The sequence below is a fragment of the Danio aesculapii genome, chromosome 3 (assembly GCF_903798145.1).
Source record: "Danio aesculapii chromosome 3, fDanAes4.1, whole genome shotgun sequence".
Lineage (NCBI taxonomy): Eukaryota > Metazoa > Chordata > Actinopteri > Cypriniformes > Danionidae > Danio > Danio aesculapii.
In genome coordinates this window covers 5,044,423-5,063,544 of record NC_079437.1, presented here as the reverse complement: position 1 = coordinate 5,063,544, position 19,122 = coordinate 5,044,423, and the positions used below count along the sequence as shown (strand labels likewise).

Genomic DNA, 19,122 nt, shown 5'->3' with positions numbered 1-19,122 from the left:
TAACTAGATAGAATAGACAGAGATAGATTGATCTCTGCAGCATCTGCCGAAGAGATGCGCGCTGCAAACGCAGCTGGTTTGAAAGGCAAATGCCTGCGTGCTGCTTCTGCTCTCCATACGCGCTGCGCACGCTCTGCTTTCCCTTGCGGGGTGAAACAGGCGTAAGACTTTGCTCAAACCAATCGGCGCGCTCTATTGTGTATGCGGTGCAACTTCATTAATATGCATGATAGCTTCGAAGACTGTTTTACCTGTACAGTGTTCAGACTGCAGAGAGACGCCACGTTGTGCTGCCAAGACAAGTGGGTGAACAAGAATTGTTTGGAGATACGGGTTGTCAGTGTTGCTTTTATAATTTGCTGCAAGGAAGGTTTTGTTTTCATTTCCCGCTATGAGAGCGCAGCTGGACTCACGTGTGGATCACAGTGCACGCGACAGAAATACGTGTCTAAGGAACATTGTTTACCCGAGAGCTTTTCTCATCTGGAAATGGTGAAATCTGGATTTGCTGCTCGTCTCCTTTTAATAAAGACGCAGCTCCAGTTGATATTGATTGTCCTGTCTCTACAGATTTGGTAAGTGTGTGATCAGTGGTCTTTGTTTGTTTATGTTGGAAAAGTTAGTTCGTATCGTCAGCAGTACTCTTTCAGTGTTTAAAGACAGACCTTAGTCAAATGATTTCTAAGTTACTAAAGTTTACAGTACGTCACTACATAATATCACTACAATATTATGGGCTGAAAAATCTGCTGTAAATGCTGCTCTCTGAGAGTAAACATGTAAACACAGCTATCAAACTATTACCATCGTGTAGGATTTACAACACATTTTGTGACAGGAATAACACACACGGCTTTCTGGCGCTACCTACCGAGTGCATCCAAGTTACTGAGAAATGCAGAGTTTTTTTCCTCTCATTCCTCTCATAAAAATACACGCTTCCAGCAGCTCCTCGAATCAGATATCTCGTCATGAGGGATATGAATGAAATTCCTGAATGAAAGTGCCAAACTGCAGTTAAAGCCCACCATTTAATAAATTGTTAAATAATTCGATTACTGATGTCCATGTAAACACAGTCACGGCCTTTCTCCCCCTTGTGTGTGAGTGTGTTTTGCCTCTGTGAAAATCAGCATGTGCCCAAACCGACACTCCCATTTTTACGCAAATTTTTATGCACCTTCCCTCTTCCGACACTCCCCCTTAACAGAGCTGGACACGCCCACTTTCCTGACTTTTTCTGACTGTTTCGTGGCCCTTTAATACAGGCGCTCTTTAGTTATGTTGACTCTGTCAATCAAACCCTGATGAGAGAAAATCGATTGGTATTCTCCGCCCACCAAATTGATTGACAGGCGTGTATTTACGTGTCCATAGTAACACATATAAACATGTCCACATTACAGGATTTGCAAAGAAACTGTGATTAAAAGATCTGTTCAACTCTCTGTGATCAGCTGCAGCTCACGAAAGAGTTTTACAAGTTTAAAACATTTTAAAAACAGAGCATGTTTGTTAGAAATTAAAGTAAAATCTCTATGTGATTCATAACCGCTGGAATCACTACATCCGCATACTTTCAGTGCAACTATATGTGAGAATGCTTCAATCACACAACAAGAGTCCTGGTTTGTTGATATTAAATCTGATTTATTTTGTTCAGTAGCATAATGGATATCCATACAGCAGTGTATAATAACTGATATCCTGTTACAAATGTTGCTAGCAGACATGCAAAAACAGTGCAAAGCTAAACGTGTGTGTGTGTGTACTGTGAATTTAAGCATTAAAAGCATTTGTGTGACTCATTATTGTAGAAAGGCTTGAATAAACCACCACAAATACATCAAATAACATATAAACTGTATCTCTGCTTCATCCATGTCTGTCTCTGTCACCGACTGCTGTTTATCTGATGTGACAGCACGAGTAACAAACATGTAATAACAGTGGGCGGGAACAGAGCCAGCTAATTTGCATTTAAAGACACAGGCAACAAAAACAGCAACAATTTCCTCAGACCCCAACATTGACATATTCAGCAGGGTATAATAAATGATCTGATGGCTGTTTTGAGCTGAAACTTTACACACACATTCTGGAGACACCAAAGACTTATCTTACATCTTGGAAAAGGGGTAAAATAGGAGATCTTCGGAAACCGAAGCCCTATCAATAACCAAGCATGTCCGACCTCCATATTCTCTCGACTTTCAGCATCCCTCCGCCACCTCTTTAAACCCGATTCCTACTTAAATAACACGAGTTAAGATGAATAAGACCCACAATATAAAGCGGGTCTCACACCGGAAAAGACATTTCATTTATTACTATCATCTAACAGTGAGGGTAAAACACAATGGGCTGCAGCAGTTGCATGCTTTAAATAAACCATCCAGGAGGTGGCGCTGGTCAACATTATTAGTTCACAGATGCTAAAAGAAAGTAAAACCAATAGCATCTGGCTGCAGACTTGTACATGCAATATCTAGACATGCAATCTCAGACACAAGCACTCAATAGACCTAGTGACGTCACTGTGAGGGCCGGGGTCAGTGGTACACATTAAAAGCATTGCATGCAGTCTCAGCTTGCATATACTCCTGGTTTTATCCTCAGTCTGCTCATATAACCAGAGAGGCAGTTATAGATTAGGAAGGAAAGTGGAGATTAAATAGTTGAGCTTTTGGTCGTTTCTTGAAGACAGCAAGTAGGGATGGAACCACAGGGCGACGTTCATTCACAGAACGCAAGTTTCTGAAGGGGACATACATCTGCAGAAGTGAGAGCAGATACGAAGGAGCAAAGCCAGAGGTCGCTTTGTAAGCAAACATCAGAGCTTTGAATTTGATGCGAGCAGCAACTTGCAGCCAGTGCAAACGGGTGAGTAGCGGAGTGACATGTGCTCTTTTGGGTTCATCAAAGACCACTCGTGCTGCTGCGTTCTGAAGCAGCTGAAGAGGTTTGATAGAGTTAGCTGGAAGCCCGGCTAGTAGAGAGTTGCAATAATCCAGTTTGGAGAGAACAAGAGCTTGAACAATGAGTTGAGCTGCATGTTTAGATAGGAAGGGTCGGACCTTTCTGATGTTATAGAGTGCGAATCTGCAAGATCAAATTTAACTAGAACCACTTTAACCAGCACTCTGCACTACTCTCATCCCTGTCTGATATGCTGAAATGTATGGAAACAGAATAGACTCACGCAAAAGACACGATGCAAATGGAGCGCAGAGTGGGTGACATCGATTACAGCTCTCATCTGATTGGCTGAAAGGTACGAGTTGCCTGCTTCTGTTAGGACAGTCTCAAAATACACACACAGTCGTATCCAGGAGGAGTCGTACGTGAAAGAGGAGTTGCACATTCTCATTCAGAATGAACTCGCAAGTTTTAAACTTTCAAAACTTTTTGTACACTCTCATACATTTGCTAATGGTGTTTTGCCTTTGTGAAACGTATTTTATGAATATGTATTTTTATTTTGTGCACGTGAATTGTTTTTGTGAATATGTATAAATATGTTACGCACGTGAATTTGGTTTTACGCACGTGAATTTGGCTACGCATGTGTACATCGTGTCTTTTGCGTGAAATACTTTAGATACCAAACTAACTCCATAGAATGTTTTACAATCTGAAATGCTGTCATTGGTTTTTATTCTCTTTTCTTCATCTACATTAAGATGCTTTGACACAACCCTGTGAAAAACGCTTCTATAATAAACATTAATCGAATTGATGTGGATCACATGATAACACATGGTCCAGAATTGCAGGTGAAAACTTTAACTGGGAGGATCTTCAGACGGTCACGAGAAGAAAAGAAAGGAAAGACGGTGTCAGTGAAGGCGGCTGTGAATGTGTGTAGATGTGTGTCAGTTAGAGGATCAGAGAAACACACAGTTCCTCTGTCATAATCCAGCTCCACTCTCACACACTCCAGCTTCTGTTCAATGTCAAACCAATTGGACACATTCGGGTGTTGTGAATCCTCTGCTGCATCATCATCATTATCCCCATCGTCTTCATCATCACCATCATCTTTATCATTTACATCATCATCTTCATCATCACCACCCCCATCTTTATCATCTTCATCATCATCTTCATCATCACCACCCTCATCTTTATCATCTTTATCATCTTCACCATCCTCCACATCCTCTTCTTCCTTCAAATTCTGCTCATCCTCCTGATACCTCACACTCCAGACATCAGTGTTAAAGAAAACTTTTCCCTTCCTCTGGTTTGATGCTGTTGTTACTCCGACACTCCAGCATCGACTCTCCTTCACCTCCACATCCCAGCTGTGTTTTCCTGAGCTAAAACCCTCTGAACCCACAACACATGGAAACCAACCAAACCTCTCTGGATTATCAGGAAACAAACGTTCGTCCTCAGTCTCCCTCATGCTGATCAGATTATCAGACAAGATGACACTCGGATGAGCCGTGTTTGGGTCCAGAATCACAGGAGCTGAAGAGACACAATCAACAGCTGCTTTTATTCTCATGTTCACACTGTTTAACCATCAAGAGTGAACTGTACACATATTATTATGGCATGATTTTGAGATTTTCCTCTGATCACTGTCAGCGTTATTAGTTGCGGGGTTGTCTAAAATATCGAGTTCAGTATCAATCAGCACTGAAATTTTAGAAACGTTCATTCTTGCTAACATTTGAGCGCTGTTGAGCACATTCCGAAACACCCCTGATTGACCATTTTTGTTCATGTACTCAATAGAAATGACTGTGATTAGCAGTGTTGTGCAAGTTACTTCCAAACTGTAATACATTTCAGATTACTTGCTACTCTTATTTTAAAAGTAATCCCTTACATATCAGTATTACTGTCTCAGAATTGTAATGTTACCTGACTCTTATATTACTTTTTAGTTACTTTCACTAAAATAACTACATAATTAGACCTTAACATTATAAAATGACTAAATGTACTGCAGAAAATTTTACATCCAGTAGAAAGCGATATGATGTAGCACAATGACGGTGACCTATCCAGGCTACTAACAATATAGTATGTATTTGGCAACGTCAGGCTCAAGACAATGCAAGAAAGGATGACAGTCAGAATCACAAATGATCTAAGTCTGTTAAAAGTACAGTAGAGGTAAAGTGATTATCTGGCAATATCTGTGAACAGCTTGACTATATTCATATTAGACACAACAGGCCTACATGTGAACTCCAATGCCATGACAAGATGCAGATTTCTTTCTTTTCTTATTGTTGCTCTTTTCCCTCTGTGTCCTGCTCTCAGCTGTTAGCTCTTGTAATCAGAGAGCGCTGATCACCAGTCACCTGTTCTTGCTTTACCCTTATTGGCATTCCTATATCTTTCTCCTTTTCATTCCCTCTGTTGTCGGTTTATTGTTACTTTGTGCGTTACCCTAAGTGCACGTAACTAACCTGTGTCTTTCTGTCCAGCCCTGTCTTGTCTTGCTGTTCGCTCCGTGTACAAATTGGCTGAGCTCTATTGAAGTGCGCTCTCATCGGTGAATGTGCTCTGACTTTCAGCACCCGGAGGTCAGACGTTCTCCTCATCGCAGTAGTGGGCTCACAGAACCAACCAACCTTTATCTCTCTCTCACGGCCGAGTGGGTGGCCTTTTACGTTACCTTCTGAAGATCCAACTCTGTGTCATGTCATTGACAGACAGCCTTGTTTTGACTCTCTTTTGAACAATAAATTCTGTTTAACTGCATTATTTATGTTCTGCATTCTGTTCTGTGACAGAATAAACTGACCAGATAGATTTGGCTGAGGGAGGTGCCATACGCTTCGCTGTTGCACACCAGGGCGCAATGCTAGGCTCCCACGAAGAGGAACTCTCCGCCACCAGATACGCCGTGGATAGTCTTTCAGCGCAGGTAACTGAACTCACTAACCAGCTGCACAGACTTCACCTGTGGGACCGATCTAATGCTGATCACCAACACATGCCTAACAATCCCCCACGCTATGCGGGTCAACCCACATAGTGTTGGTCATTTCTGACACAGTGCGAGGTGGTGTTTTCGCTCCAGCCATCTACATATGCCACCGATCGCTCCAGAGTCGCCTTTGTCCTCTCTCTCTTCATCAGACGGGCTAGAGAATGGGGAGTCACCGTCTGGGAGGCTGAATCAGATTGCTGCTCTCATTACGCATCCTTTAAGGAGGAGATGCTGAAGGTATTCGACAGATCCGCTCTGGTAGGAGAGGCTTCACGTCAACTCGCGGCGCTTTGACAGGGTGGAAGGTCAGTGGCCGATTTTGCCATTCAGTTCCGTACGCTGGCGGCGACCAGCAAGTGGAACGAGCCAGCCCTTGTTGCCCGTTTTTGGACGGTCTCTCTGCCGAATTAAGGGAGGAGCTTTTCTCAAATGAACTCCCCTCCAGTCTGGATTCTCTTGGATTCTAATGACAACACACACGTATATTCACTAACCACAAACAGGAAACAGAACTGCTGTATTTTTTATTTGTTAATGTCTTGCAGGCGAAAAGTTTGTTGTAATGCACGTGCCAAGTTAAATATTACTGAAAATGTTTTAGTAATGCCTTACTGTACTTTCACACCAAAAGCGGCGAGAGTGTCAAAGTAGCCGGAAGTCATTCATTTTCAATGGGAACCGGCGGCGCCAAGCGGCAAGGAGCGGCGCGTCTTCACTGGTGTGGGCGTCGAGGAGAGTTGAAATCAAGTCAACTTTATGGTAATGAGCTGTGACGCGGTTCGGTGGCAACCAATCAGAATGAAGAAGTCCACCACTTGAGAGGAATCCAGAGAGCACAGTCACTGTGAACTTTGGTTCTGACCACAGTAGTTCCCAAAGGTTTGATTATTGCGGTCGCCGGATTTCCAATCATTTCCAATGTTTTTCTTACAGGAACATACTTTAAACAAGTCACTGGCGAGTTACTGATGTGCATTAATGTTAGATATATTCATCTTTACAAAAAGCGTGAATCTCATGCGACAATATAAAACAGTGTTGCTGCTTCAGGATGTTTCAGACATATGGACACATTGGATAATCAAGTGGAGCAAAGCCGCACCACATGCAACTCGATCTTCTATTGTTAAATGAATTTAATAAAAAGTGCGCAAAATTTTCATGCTAGAAAGCATGTTATATGCAGGAATGTAACTGATATGCTGCAACGGCTCCTTTAAATACGAGATCAATGTGTAGAATTTTGACGCTCTCGCCGCCGGAGCTGAAGGCAGACAGCGTTGTCGCCAGGGTGGCCAGAGCGACCTTTAACGTTCTCACCACCTTCGGTGTGAACATACGGTTACACTACTGCGTTACAGGAAAATGTTATACGTTACTGTAATACATTACTTTTGTAACGCATTACTCCAAACACTGGGGATTAGCCATGAATGTTAACAGTTAACCACTGTTAATCACTGTTCACCAAGTGCAAACACAGATACAGGGACACTGGAGTGTTTCAAACTCGCATCCATTAGCTGATCAATGCAGCTCCAGTGACGGCTGGGCCAGGAGGCATTTCTGTGCGGAGTTTGCATGTTCTTCCTGGGTTTGTGGGCTATTCCTCCAGGTGCTCCAGTTTCCCCCCCAGTCCAAAGATATGTGCTATAGGTGAACTGCATGAACAAAACTGGCCGTAATGTATGAGTGTGTGTGTATATGACAGAGTACACGAGCTAGTGTACTCTGTGATGAGTTGCATAAACTTTTATCCAGAGCAACTAACAAGTCTAAAACTTTAGTGTCATGAACACCGTCTGTGCAGTTGCTGTAGTGTAGATTCTTACTGTAGTGGACGATGTCCTGCATCTTCCTCCAGACTTTGTCCTGCAAGTTCCCCAAGTACTGAGACACATGAATCAAAGCTCCAGAAGGCATCTGTGGATCCGGCTGTGAGATCTGGACTCTGGAAGAACATTCAGGAGTCAGAACTGCAGTGGCTTTGGGTTCAGAAGCAGAGAGAGCAGAGACAGCAGCAGATCACTCACCTTTCCATTAAGCCTGGAAACTCCTTCAGAAAGCAGACGTCATTGGCTTTCAGCATCTCCTCCGTGTCACTGATTATGTGTGAAAGAGCTGAGATGTGTGTGTTGATCTCCTCCAGCTTCTCCTTCATCATCTGCTTCTTCTGCTTCTCTTCCTTCCTCAGTGCAGTGATTGTAGCTTCTTCTTCATCTCGGAGAAACTGATGAAGCTTCTCAAACTGCTGTTTAATCTGATGCTCGGTGTCATCGGCTTGATCCTGAAAGAAAAATCACAGACACTTCAGTCATCTAAATCAGCTCACATCAACACATCTCATCAATGATATTGGAGATAAACTCAGATACCAACATATAGCATAATAAAATAAGAACCTAATGTAAATTATAGTCAATATAATTAATAATCATGATTGCATATGTGATTAGAGTGGGAATATAAATGACTCTTCATTGTATTTTCTTACTGTGATGTGTTGAACTGTTTTCTCAAACTCTACTCTCATTTCTTCATTTTGTTTACACTTTTTTCGTGTGGTCTTTAGTGCAGTATTGAGCTCCTCCTGAAATGAAAAAGCAAACACAGAACAACAACACTTAAAGTAGAGAATACCAAGATACAGGACTGTGAAAAAGTATTTGCCCCCATCTATCCGTTCATCTTCTGCCACTCTGGGACGTCATGCCAACGTCAATGTCCAACGTCTAACCTAAAATCAACCAAATATCAACGTCTAATGATGTTGCAGCTTAATGTTGTGTGGATGTCACCACTATGATGTCTATCAGACGTTGGATTTTAGTTGTCATACCTGATGAATAAATGTCAGTATTTGACGTCAATATGACGTTGGCTTAAGATGTTGGCTCGACGTTGGATTTTGGTCACTTTCTAACAACCTAAAATCAACCAAATATCAACGTCATTATTAGACATCAAAATAATGTTGTCCTTAGATGCTGGCTAGACATTCAATTTTGGTCACCTGACCTAAATCTAACCTAATATTAATGTCTTATGTGTGTTCCTGCTGGGCAATATTAGTTATTGCACTACAGAATGTTACGTTTACACACATCCACAAATTACATGTAAATGCCTCAACATTCTTCTACAGTGTAATACTCACTACTCTTGAGTACTATTGAAAGGGTTACTTTTTACTCCTAGTTTGAGTAATGTTTACAATAGATACTTTTACTCTACTTGCACTACATTTTTAGGCAGGTAATGGTACTTTTACTTGAGTATGACTTTCCGTACTCTTTCCCCCACTGGGTATTAGTATATTTGCACTTGTGGATATGGAATTTACAAAGAAAATAAATTAAATTTATAACAAAACTAGCATTTCTCTTAGTAGAGGCAGATTCATAATAACCAAAAGTAAGTTCTTTAAAAGTAACAGAAACATCTCGTTGTATTTTATCATTAATTGTTACAAACCCCTGATGTTGGTCCAGGGGATGGTGGGGTTTGACATTTAGGTGTAATTAAAATATATTTATAACAACAGTAAATAAGTGCAAAAGACAACCAAAATAATACCAAAATTGTGATTTTATTTATATTTCCCAAAGTGAACAAAAACAACGAATAAATCCAAAATAAAGAAAATAAAGTAAGGCAAAAATATACTATTTACAATATTTACAACACTGAAACAAATACAAAGACAGGAGAGCTGGCAGAAGGGACGTGGGCAGCGCTAAAGAAACGAAAAGAACAAAACCCAAACTAAACTTCCCAGAAGCATCTAGCTAACTAACTATGTGAAACAAAATAATTAGCACGCGAAGAGTCTTCCGAGTCCTGACTGTCTATTCTATCTATGTATCCAAAAGTACAAGGGGTGGCGCTCGCCCCTAACCTAATGTACTAAACAGAAGAGTAGCCCTAAGTGTTGCAAAATGTATGTCACGTGACCTTCTTACCTGTCCGCTTCGTCCAAGCCTCGTAAACAACGTTTAAACAGAGAAATGGAGGGATCTACAATTAACGGACGGATAACGTGCACACAGAAATGGGCAACAACAAAATACACAGTTAAACGGGTTTTTTCGTAACGCAACAAGAAAACAAGACAAGAAAGGGAAAAGAGAGAGAGAGAGAGGCTGGTGAGTGGTCTGGCGCGCGCTTTTATTGTGGGTGGTCTTTGCTTATTGGATGTGACGTAAGAATGACGTAACCGGGGGAGAAATGACTGACAGCTGAATAGACCAATGAACGGAACCTGTGAATAATGAAAGCAGATATGGGAGAGCAAAGCGAGAGAGAGAAAACACAAACAGAGCACAAATAACACAAATATGTATCATCAATAAACGAGCCAATGTTTCCAAAATTGTACAGTATAATTACACCCCCAAAATAAATGCAAAACAGTTTCGATGAAGATTTTACATCAATATTAGAATGAAACTTTTTCAAAAATTATTCTGTAGGATAAAACTTGTTGATTAATTTAAGGGACACTTCTTTGACCTTGTTGGTGAGGAAATATGTTTGTTGCAAAGATCATATTTTCCCCAAATCAAATCTCTAAATATATTATTTTAATAAGAGATTACAGGGCACAATGTAACCATTTTTTTCAATAAAAGAAAAACTAATTTGACCTATAATCATCTCTGTCGGATCAGAAAGGTACGCTTTTTTAGGAGGAAAGATGATTGCTATTTTTTTTTTATTATTTTTATTTTTTTATTTTTTTATAATTATTTTTTAGGGGTTTTCACCTTTATTGACAGGACAGTGGAGATTAACAGACAGGAAAGTGTGAGGAGCAGAGATAGGGGAAGGATCGGCAAAGGACCTCGAGCCGGGAATCGAACTCGGGTCGCCGCGAGCACCTGGGTGCTATATGTCGACGCACTAACCACTAGGCTATTGGCGCCGACAAGATGATTGCTATTTTTAAAGAGCATAGTAGTTCCTGATGTTATAACTCCCATAACAATGGTGACATTTTTTGGACTTACTGGTATATTATATGCAGAAATAAATTCAAATTCATTAAAAAAAAACCTTCATTGTTAAATAACTGACTAACAGAGCTATTTATTATTATTATTATTAGCATAACTGTGTAAAAATAATGAAGAAATTAACTAAATAAAACATTAAATCATTTTAAATTGTCCTGAAAAGGCCATCAATTTCACAAATAGACAAGTTTTTTTTTTTTTAACCAACTCAATATAATAAACATCACACACCTTCCCATGTAGTCTCAAACTGGAGGGAATATTTCGTTCGACACAGAGGAACATAAACACCTACTGCCAGCTAGCATTTCAGAAGTGTATGGCAGAGCAACAGAAACAGCACACAGACGTATAAATGCACAGCTACGCGCAAGGCTTGCGCCATGGGTCACACTGATCACTTGACGCAGAAGTATAAACCAGGCTTTAAGAGGAAACAAATACTTGTGTATAAATGTTCATTACTAACCTTTCTATGAACATGAGTTGATTATAACTGCAGATCAATGACAGTGTGAAATAACCTACTGTAACGTCTGTAATTATATTAAATAACTAAATAAATGAACATATATAGACACATACAGCCCCTTACAGTCTCCAATATGTTACCAACTACAGAAGAACTACACACAGCATACATTCAGGCCTTATTCGAGTTCAAAAACAACACTAAATATAACCCAAAGTCAGAGCAAACTTTGTCTTTAATCTTCAGCAGCCTCTTGTTAGAGAGCAAATCTGGTATTCTGAGTTCATAATAATCCAAAAGGTGATGATAATAGTTAAACATGGCAGTTTGTTCATGTTTTAGGTAGCAGAAGAATCATTTGCTCCTTTGTTTACTCGCGCTTCACTCTCGCGTTTGTTCCTTTCTGACAGGATTGGATATCAGAGCGCTTCAATGATCGTGAGCACGTTATTAATATGAGCTCAAGAAGTTCGTTATTTCAAATAAAGATGCGATCGCGAGCTCTCTGGACAAAGCGAAAACCGCTCTCACTTATAGACGGCCTCGTAAAACAAAAACAGGACACGGCAGATTTTGTTCTTCTTGGCTTTGTGGCTGTTCATCAAGACATCGACAATGTTTGTTTGAGCTCGGGTCGACCATGACTCGTTATTATATGTATATATTATTACGGTGTAATATCTCAGCTGTGTTTTTAAAACATCGTGGTTCCTTTGTTTTCATTTTGGCTTGGTGCGTGAGCAAATGACCTATCTCTGTAAACCAATAGCGTTCAGCTGCACGTCTAGCTCCGCCTATTGGTACCCTTGGTGCAAAGGGTGCCGAAAAAGTGGAACGGCAGGCAAACGCCCATAAAAAGTACCGTACCACTATAGTTCTCAAAGATTTCCAAAAATCTAATTCATTTTATTAAACTATTAGAATGACCATATTTTATCCATAACCTATAAATGAACAAAAATGTTAGTAATAGTTACATTAAAAAAACAACATGCAAATTAAAAGCCATGATTTTTGAGCCTTTCGATTTTTCTCCTGGGGTGATTGTGTTATATTAAAAGACAAAGCAATAGTGTCAGATGCAGATTGATTTTATGGCACCATGTTAAACTTTGACACCTTTAGGGCACTCATGTACATTAAAAATAAATATAGGCCACAGCTGCACATGAAGGATGATCTCCAAATGGTGTTCTTTAAAATTAAACTAAAAATAGACCTGGGTCTATTGTGTGTGCAAAGTTTATATGTTTATAACCATCTCAGAGGATATTGGGGGTCACAAATGACTGGCATTGCTATTTTGGGGGTCTCGGGCTGAAAAGTTTGGGAGCCCCTGCCATACCAGACCACTCAGTGGAAAGGGGCCAATAGAGAACTCACCCAATCTGCTGTATGTTTACTGCAGATGCGGTTAGACTGTGAGTAAGCTTCTGTTGTCTGCATTCAAGGTGAGACATCTGACATCCAAAAAACAAACGTACAGATCTGATTTCTTCTTGAAACAAGAAAATGGGACTTTAAATGTCTATTGCTTGTTGTTGCTGTCTACGCTGCAGATGAAGTTGGTGTGTACTTGTCAGCATTTGTCAAATAAAGATTGTCACACAATTTTTTACCCTGTGGGTGTTTCACTGTGGTTGTTCACGGTGGACAGCTGATTCACAAACACATTCATAATATTCACATATACTGTTCACTTTTCTGACATTTATATATGTAAGGGTATTTTAATATATAATTAAGTATATCAATATACTATTAGGTCTATATATATATCCTTCAGATTAAACGAAATAGAAAACTAATCAAACAAAGTCATTATAATAATCGTATTTAAAGATCTACAGTATGTGTGCAGTGCAGAGATGGACCCAGAAGTGTTGTTAGAAAGTGAAAGTAAAATATTTACTCCGTATTTACAAGTGCTAAAAAACACTAAGAAGAATGCATTTTAATTCAGAGTTATTCAATGATGAAATTATTTGTAGTTTAATAATTAAAAGATAGCACAGATATCAAATTTACACCACCCAGCAGGTGGCAGCAGGACACTGTCATTCAAATCGAGAAACTGAACAAACCTTTAATGGATGAGTAAATAATAAATGATGAAACTGATTGCGTTTATAGATGACATATTTACCAGATAATATGAGACGATTTAATAAAGTATTTTACTCTGGACATTTATAACAGATAATACGAATTTAAATTCATAGCAGAATCAAAGTAAAAATAAATCCATTATAGAGGAAATAAACTGAATTAATAAGTGAAAAGGTTGCAAACATTGATAAACAATAGCGTATTCCTGTTCTTAATAACTTAATCCTTCTCAGACACAGAGAGCAGTTCAGTTTTACCTGATTTATTATATTATGCTACTTATAGACAATAACTTCTCAACATTCCTAGCACCAGGTTTAATCGCAATAAAAACATTTTATCTGGGTGTAATGGAACTGTAAAAAACAACAACACAAAAAACGAAACTAATGTAGTTAAAACTGAGTGGAAATACTGCTTTGGTGGCTTTTTTGACGACGTGGAAATCCATCTCTGACTGCGGTTCTCGGACTCGGTTCAATAATATCCAGCTGCAGGCCCGCAGGGATATATCTCGACTCGGTAGGTAGCCCTAAAACTACGGTCCTAGAAATGCGGATTTAGGAATGAAGCCCTGAAAGTACAGCCTCCAATTTTGCAGGGAGATAATATTGGCTGACACAATCATGAGTGCTGATTATTATGTTTTTACGGCTGCAGTGCTCACTCATGAACACTAGAGGACGTAGCGAAATACAACATGAAAATCCAAGCATGATTCTGCCGACCGGGTCATTTTGCATTTCGGCGGTTTTTGGATAGTTTTTGGGCTGGAATCAGTCAGCTACATCTGGCAACACTGAGCACAGAGCATGAGCAGAAACACACAAAGCAAAAGTGAAAGGAAACTTATCACTGAAATACATGCAAGGCTACCAAGAACGGAGAGTCATTATTGCAGGCGAAAATTGTTCAGTAGAAAACGTTTACTCATACAAGAGCCAGTGATTTAAGTTTTATTAATGATCAATAACTATTTATATATCAGAGGCAAATACTTTTTCATCGTACAGTAACTGTCAAATGAAGACAATTAAAATGGCAGAAAGAAATACTGCATCAATACTGTTATTGAGGTTTATGACTACTTTATATATGAACAACACACACAATAATGTGTCTTACCTTATAAGCAGGCACCAGTTCACCGATGGGTCTGAATTTGTGATTGTCGTGTTGTTGTGAGGTTATACACACTAAACACACCAGCTGTTTGTCCTCCAGACAGAAGAGCTTGAGTTTCTCACCGTGTAAACTGCAGATTTCCTCTGGTCTCTCTTTCCTCTCCTTATGAAAGGATTCACACAAGTTTCTTAACACAAGATTATTCGGAGGATCGTCTCTCGAGGATCTTCTCCTGCAGACGGGACACTCCCGAGTGCCCTTAGTTCTCCAGAACTGCTGAAGACACTCTCTACAGAAACTGTGACTGCAGGATAAAATAACAGGATCCTTGAAGATTTCACAGCACACAGGACAAGATATTTCTTCAGCAGAAACATGCAGCGAAGCCATGTTCACAGTTTAAGCTCAAGTAACTTCACTTTCACTTTCTGGATGACGGTTTCAAAAATGAATCGCAAAGGTAAACTTGAAACAAACGTGCTAAAAATTCTTCCTGAAAGTGTTTCTCTTTCGCTCACAGATCAGTGACTTGTTTTGGCTTAAGTCGGTTTCTTCCCTGTACAGAGCTGCCACAGGGTGGAGTTTCTGATCACATGGGTTTGTTACAACAGACAAGACAGGAAAACCATGATTTATTTACATTTAAACAAAAGTGCATTCAGATTTAAAGGGCACCTATGGTGAAAAATCTACATTTCAAGCTGTTTGGACAGAAATGTGTGTAAGTATAGTGTATAAACTGTCATATTGGGGTGAAATAAACACACCCAGTCCTTTTTTTCCCAAATTTAACAACATAAAAACGGTGGACCTATTGGAGCTGTTTTCAGATCAACCGCAACTTTACGTAGGAGTGCGGTCCCCCCGCCCACCAATATTGATTGACAGCTGTGCGCATTAACATATCCCGGTAGTCACGTGTATAATCATATCATCAAGACAGGACGAGCGCAAAGCAGCCGGGAATAAAAGGTCTGTTCAGTTCGCTAGGATCATCAATCATCATCAAATGTGATCAAGAGTGAGTTTCACATGTTTAACACGTTTTAAAACAGAGCATGTGTGTAATGAATTACAGAGATTCACTTCATCAGCACAGCCGTGTGTCAGAACAATTATAAAGGAAGACGCTTCAGTCCCGGTTTGTGGACGTTAAATCAGGTTTATTTTGTACATTAATATAAGAGATATCCATACAGCAGTGGAGATTAACCTGTAGCCTGTCACATAAAAATCTTGCAATCATGCAAAGCTTAACGGGCTGTCTCTCTCTTTCTCTCTCTCTCTGTCTCTGTGTGTGTGTGTGTCTGCGTGTCTGAGCTAAGTGTGTGTGTGTGTGTGTGTGTATGTATGTGTTTGTGTCCTCGCTGTGTGTTTGTGTGAACTTTGTAATGACATTGTGTGTGACTCATTGTAGCAAATCCACAAAAACTGCATTAAATACTGATTGTTAAAGTTCTTACTGTAGTATTTCTCACACACGTTATGTGAGATCTGCTTCCTGAGGCAGCCGAGGGCGGCGACTGCTGACAAGCATGTGGGAATGGTGGGCGGGGAGGACTAGCCTTAAAGGGCCAGTACATAAAAACAGCAAAACCTTTTTTCCAGCAATAATATAGACACTTCAAACAGCTCTAATAAATAATCTGATGAGTGTTTTGAGCTGAAACTTTACAGACACATTCTGGGGACACAAAAGACTTATATTAAATATGAAAAGAGGGGTAAACTATGTGCCCTTTAAGCTAAAAAAAACATTTATATACATTATTTGCAAGTGTTTTATTTATTTCTCATTAAATTTCAAGATCAAATCTTTCTTAAATTATTATTTCTTTCACAGAAACTGAGTAACATTGAATGATATCTGTTTGTCAAGCACTTCAGGATTCTGGTAAAAACTCCAGTAGGGGTTCAATCTTCAACTGGCTGGCTGGAACTGCCAGTGGTGGGTCACGTGATATGTCAGTGGCTGGTGGCAGCCACCAGTTTCCAACTGTCGGGTAGCATGACCTGCCAGTGGCCTACCAGAGCCTGGTTGATGGCTTTTAGCAACTGGCTGGTGGGTCAGGTATCCTATCAGTGGCTGTTTGGTAGCCATTAACAACTGGCTGGTGGGTCAGGTGTCCTATCAGTGGCTGCTTGGTAGCCATTAACAACTGGCTGGTGGATCAGGTGTCCTACCAGTGGCTGTTTGGTGGCCATTAACAACTGGCTGGTGGGTCAGGTGTCCTACCAGTGGCTGTTTGGTGGGCATTAGCAACTGGCTGGTGGGTCAGGTGTCCTGCCAGTGGCTGTTTGGTGGCCATTAACAACTGGCTGGTGGGTCAGGTATCCTATCAGTGGCTGCTTGGTAGCCATTAACAACTGGCTGGTGGGTCAGGTGTCCTATCATTGGCTGCTTGGTGGGCATTAGCAACTGGCTGGTGGGTCAGGTGTCCTACCAGTGGCTGTGTGGTGGCCATTAACAACTGGCTGGTGGGTCAGGTGTCTTATCAGGGGCTGACTGGTGGCAGTTAACAGCTGGCTGGTGGGTCAGGTGTCCTACCAGTGACTGGTTGGTATCAGTTGGCAACTGGCAGGTCATATGACCTTTCATTGCATCAAATGTTTTTAACAATAAACAATATGAACACTTTTACTGATTTCAAGAGTTCACACTTAGATATTGTTTGACAAATGTTAGCAGGTTTGACATGCTGTCCCGGGAGAGAACTCTGGGCTCAGAGATAATTAAGCTCAGGTCTTCTGCCAGGTTGATTGAGCATGTAAGTGAAGTACGAGATCAGGTAGTTCTCGAGAGCTCCCCGTGGTAAAGTAAGAAAGGGGGAGATGGGGTGGATGGGGGTTTCTTTGGAAAACGAGGATAAGGGAGTAGATCTACTAGGCTACTTATAGTGAGTTTGGATTAATCTGATTGGCTAACTAATGATTGTAGATGAGAGACCAGCTGCGGTCAATCATATCACGTGCTCCTCTCGAAATTAGACTGTGAAACTTCATTTATTCTTCATCATGGGACATTTTCAGAATGTTTATCACTAATAGTGTCCTCAAATCTACAAAATATGGAAAGGTCTAAATTCTCTTATGTTGCTTTCAAATTCTCTGAAAGTAATATAATAGAGCTTTTCATTTAGACATTAGGCACATTAAAAAGCTTTTAATACAATTGTGTACAGCACAAAGGTCAACGACTGTTGTTATATTGTGCTTTATAAATAAAGTAAATAAAATACAACATAATTAAATAGCATTGTGTCCTTTTCTTAAACATTCAAGCTTGTCTATTATATAAAGCCCTTTAGTACTTTTTTTGGCATAACTACATTTATAAAAATAATATCAATAATAATAATAATAATATTTTGAAAGACTTTGATACAGTGAAGTAAACTCTCATACTGTAAAAAATGAAGACATTTCTTAAGATAATTAAGCTTTTACACAGACAGCACATACATTTGCAAGATGTATTTTAAAGGTCTTTAAGCGTGAAAACATCTGCTGTGTTCAAGGGTCTAATAAAAATCTATAAAAGGTCTGCTGAAAAAAATAGATGCATTTTAAACACCTTGAAGACATCTTAACAACATTTATTTAACACCTGAAAATGAATCCCCAATAGGTATTTTGCAGATGAACAATAACTGTACTACATGGAAAACACAGAAAACCAATTGAGATTAATGGACGGAATTTATTTGGAAAAAATGAAACGGTTTTCCATAACACTGAAATTAAATCAGACCAGCTGGTAAATGCTGAATGCCTAAGACTGACCATTATCACATCTTTGCGGACTGTAACATTATTTACAACTACTGGACAGATCGAAATAAGGAGATAAATGCAATAAATCTTAAATGAATCTTTAAAAACCTTCGTCCTTAATTTTTTCTTTAACATATATTTTCTTTAACACACCTCTTAATGTACTACTAACAACCAGAAAAAAATTACAAATTAACGGCTCAAGGAAGATCCTCCATCTGTGGGTCAATGTCATGATGTTGAAATAATGACCCTTTCTTTAAAACAACAACTCTATTAAATGGCTTTATATTGGGGAAAATGGTTAAGAAGACCATAATACCTACACCATAGGTCTCAAACTGGATTCCTGGAGGGCCGCAGCTCTGCACAGTTTTGCTCCAACCCTAATCAAACACAGCTGATCCAACTAATGAAGGTGTTCAAGATTACTAGAGACCATTAAGCAGGTCTGAGTTGGAGGTGGCTGGAGCTAAACTATGCAAATTCCTCCAGGAATTTGAGAGCGCCGTCCTAAACTAGATGTATTTATATTAAGATGTTGTCATTTGAAAGTGTTTTTTATTCAGTATTTGCTTAGAAAATGGGGAAAAATAAAGTATATTATTAAAATAATTGAAGTTGAAGTTAAAATTTCTTGCACTTAAGTCAACTTACACTATATACACATA

At 39.7% G+C, this 19,122-nt stretch overlaps 1 protein-coding gene across 1 annotated transcript; it reads right to left on the bottom strand.

Annotated features, from left to right (window-relative positions):
- Positions 1 to 1,629: 1,629 nt before the first annotated feature.
- Positions 1,630 to 15,238, bottom strand: LOC130220717 (E3 ubiquitin-protein ligase TRIM35-like). The gene is made up of 5 exons (XM_056452944.1): positions 14,678 to 15,238; positions 8,451 to 8,546; positions 7,990 to 8,243; positions 7,789 to 7,907; positions 1,630 to 4,476 (listed from the first exon to the last, which is right to left on the bottom strand). The coding sequence occupies exons 1-5, from the start codon at positions 15,065 to 15,067 to the stop codon at positions 3,746 to 3,748; spliced, it is 1,590 nt and encodes a 529-aa protein (XP_056308919.1). The 5' UTR covers positions 15,068 to 15,238; the 3' UTR covers positions 1,630 to 3,745.
- Between the last annotated feature and the right edge of the window lie 3,884 nt (positions 15,239 to 19,122).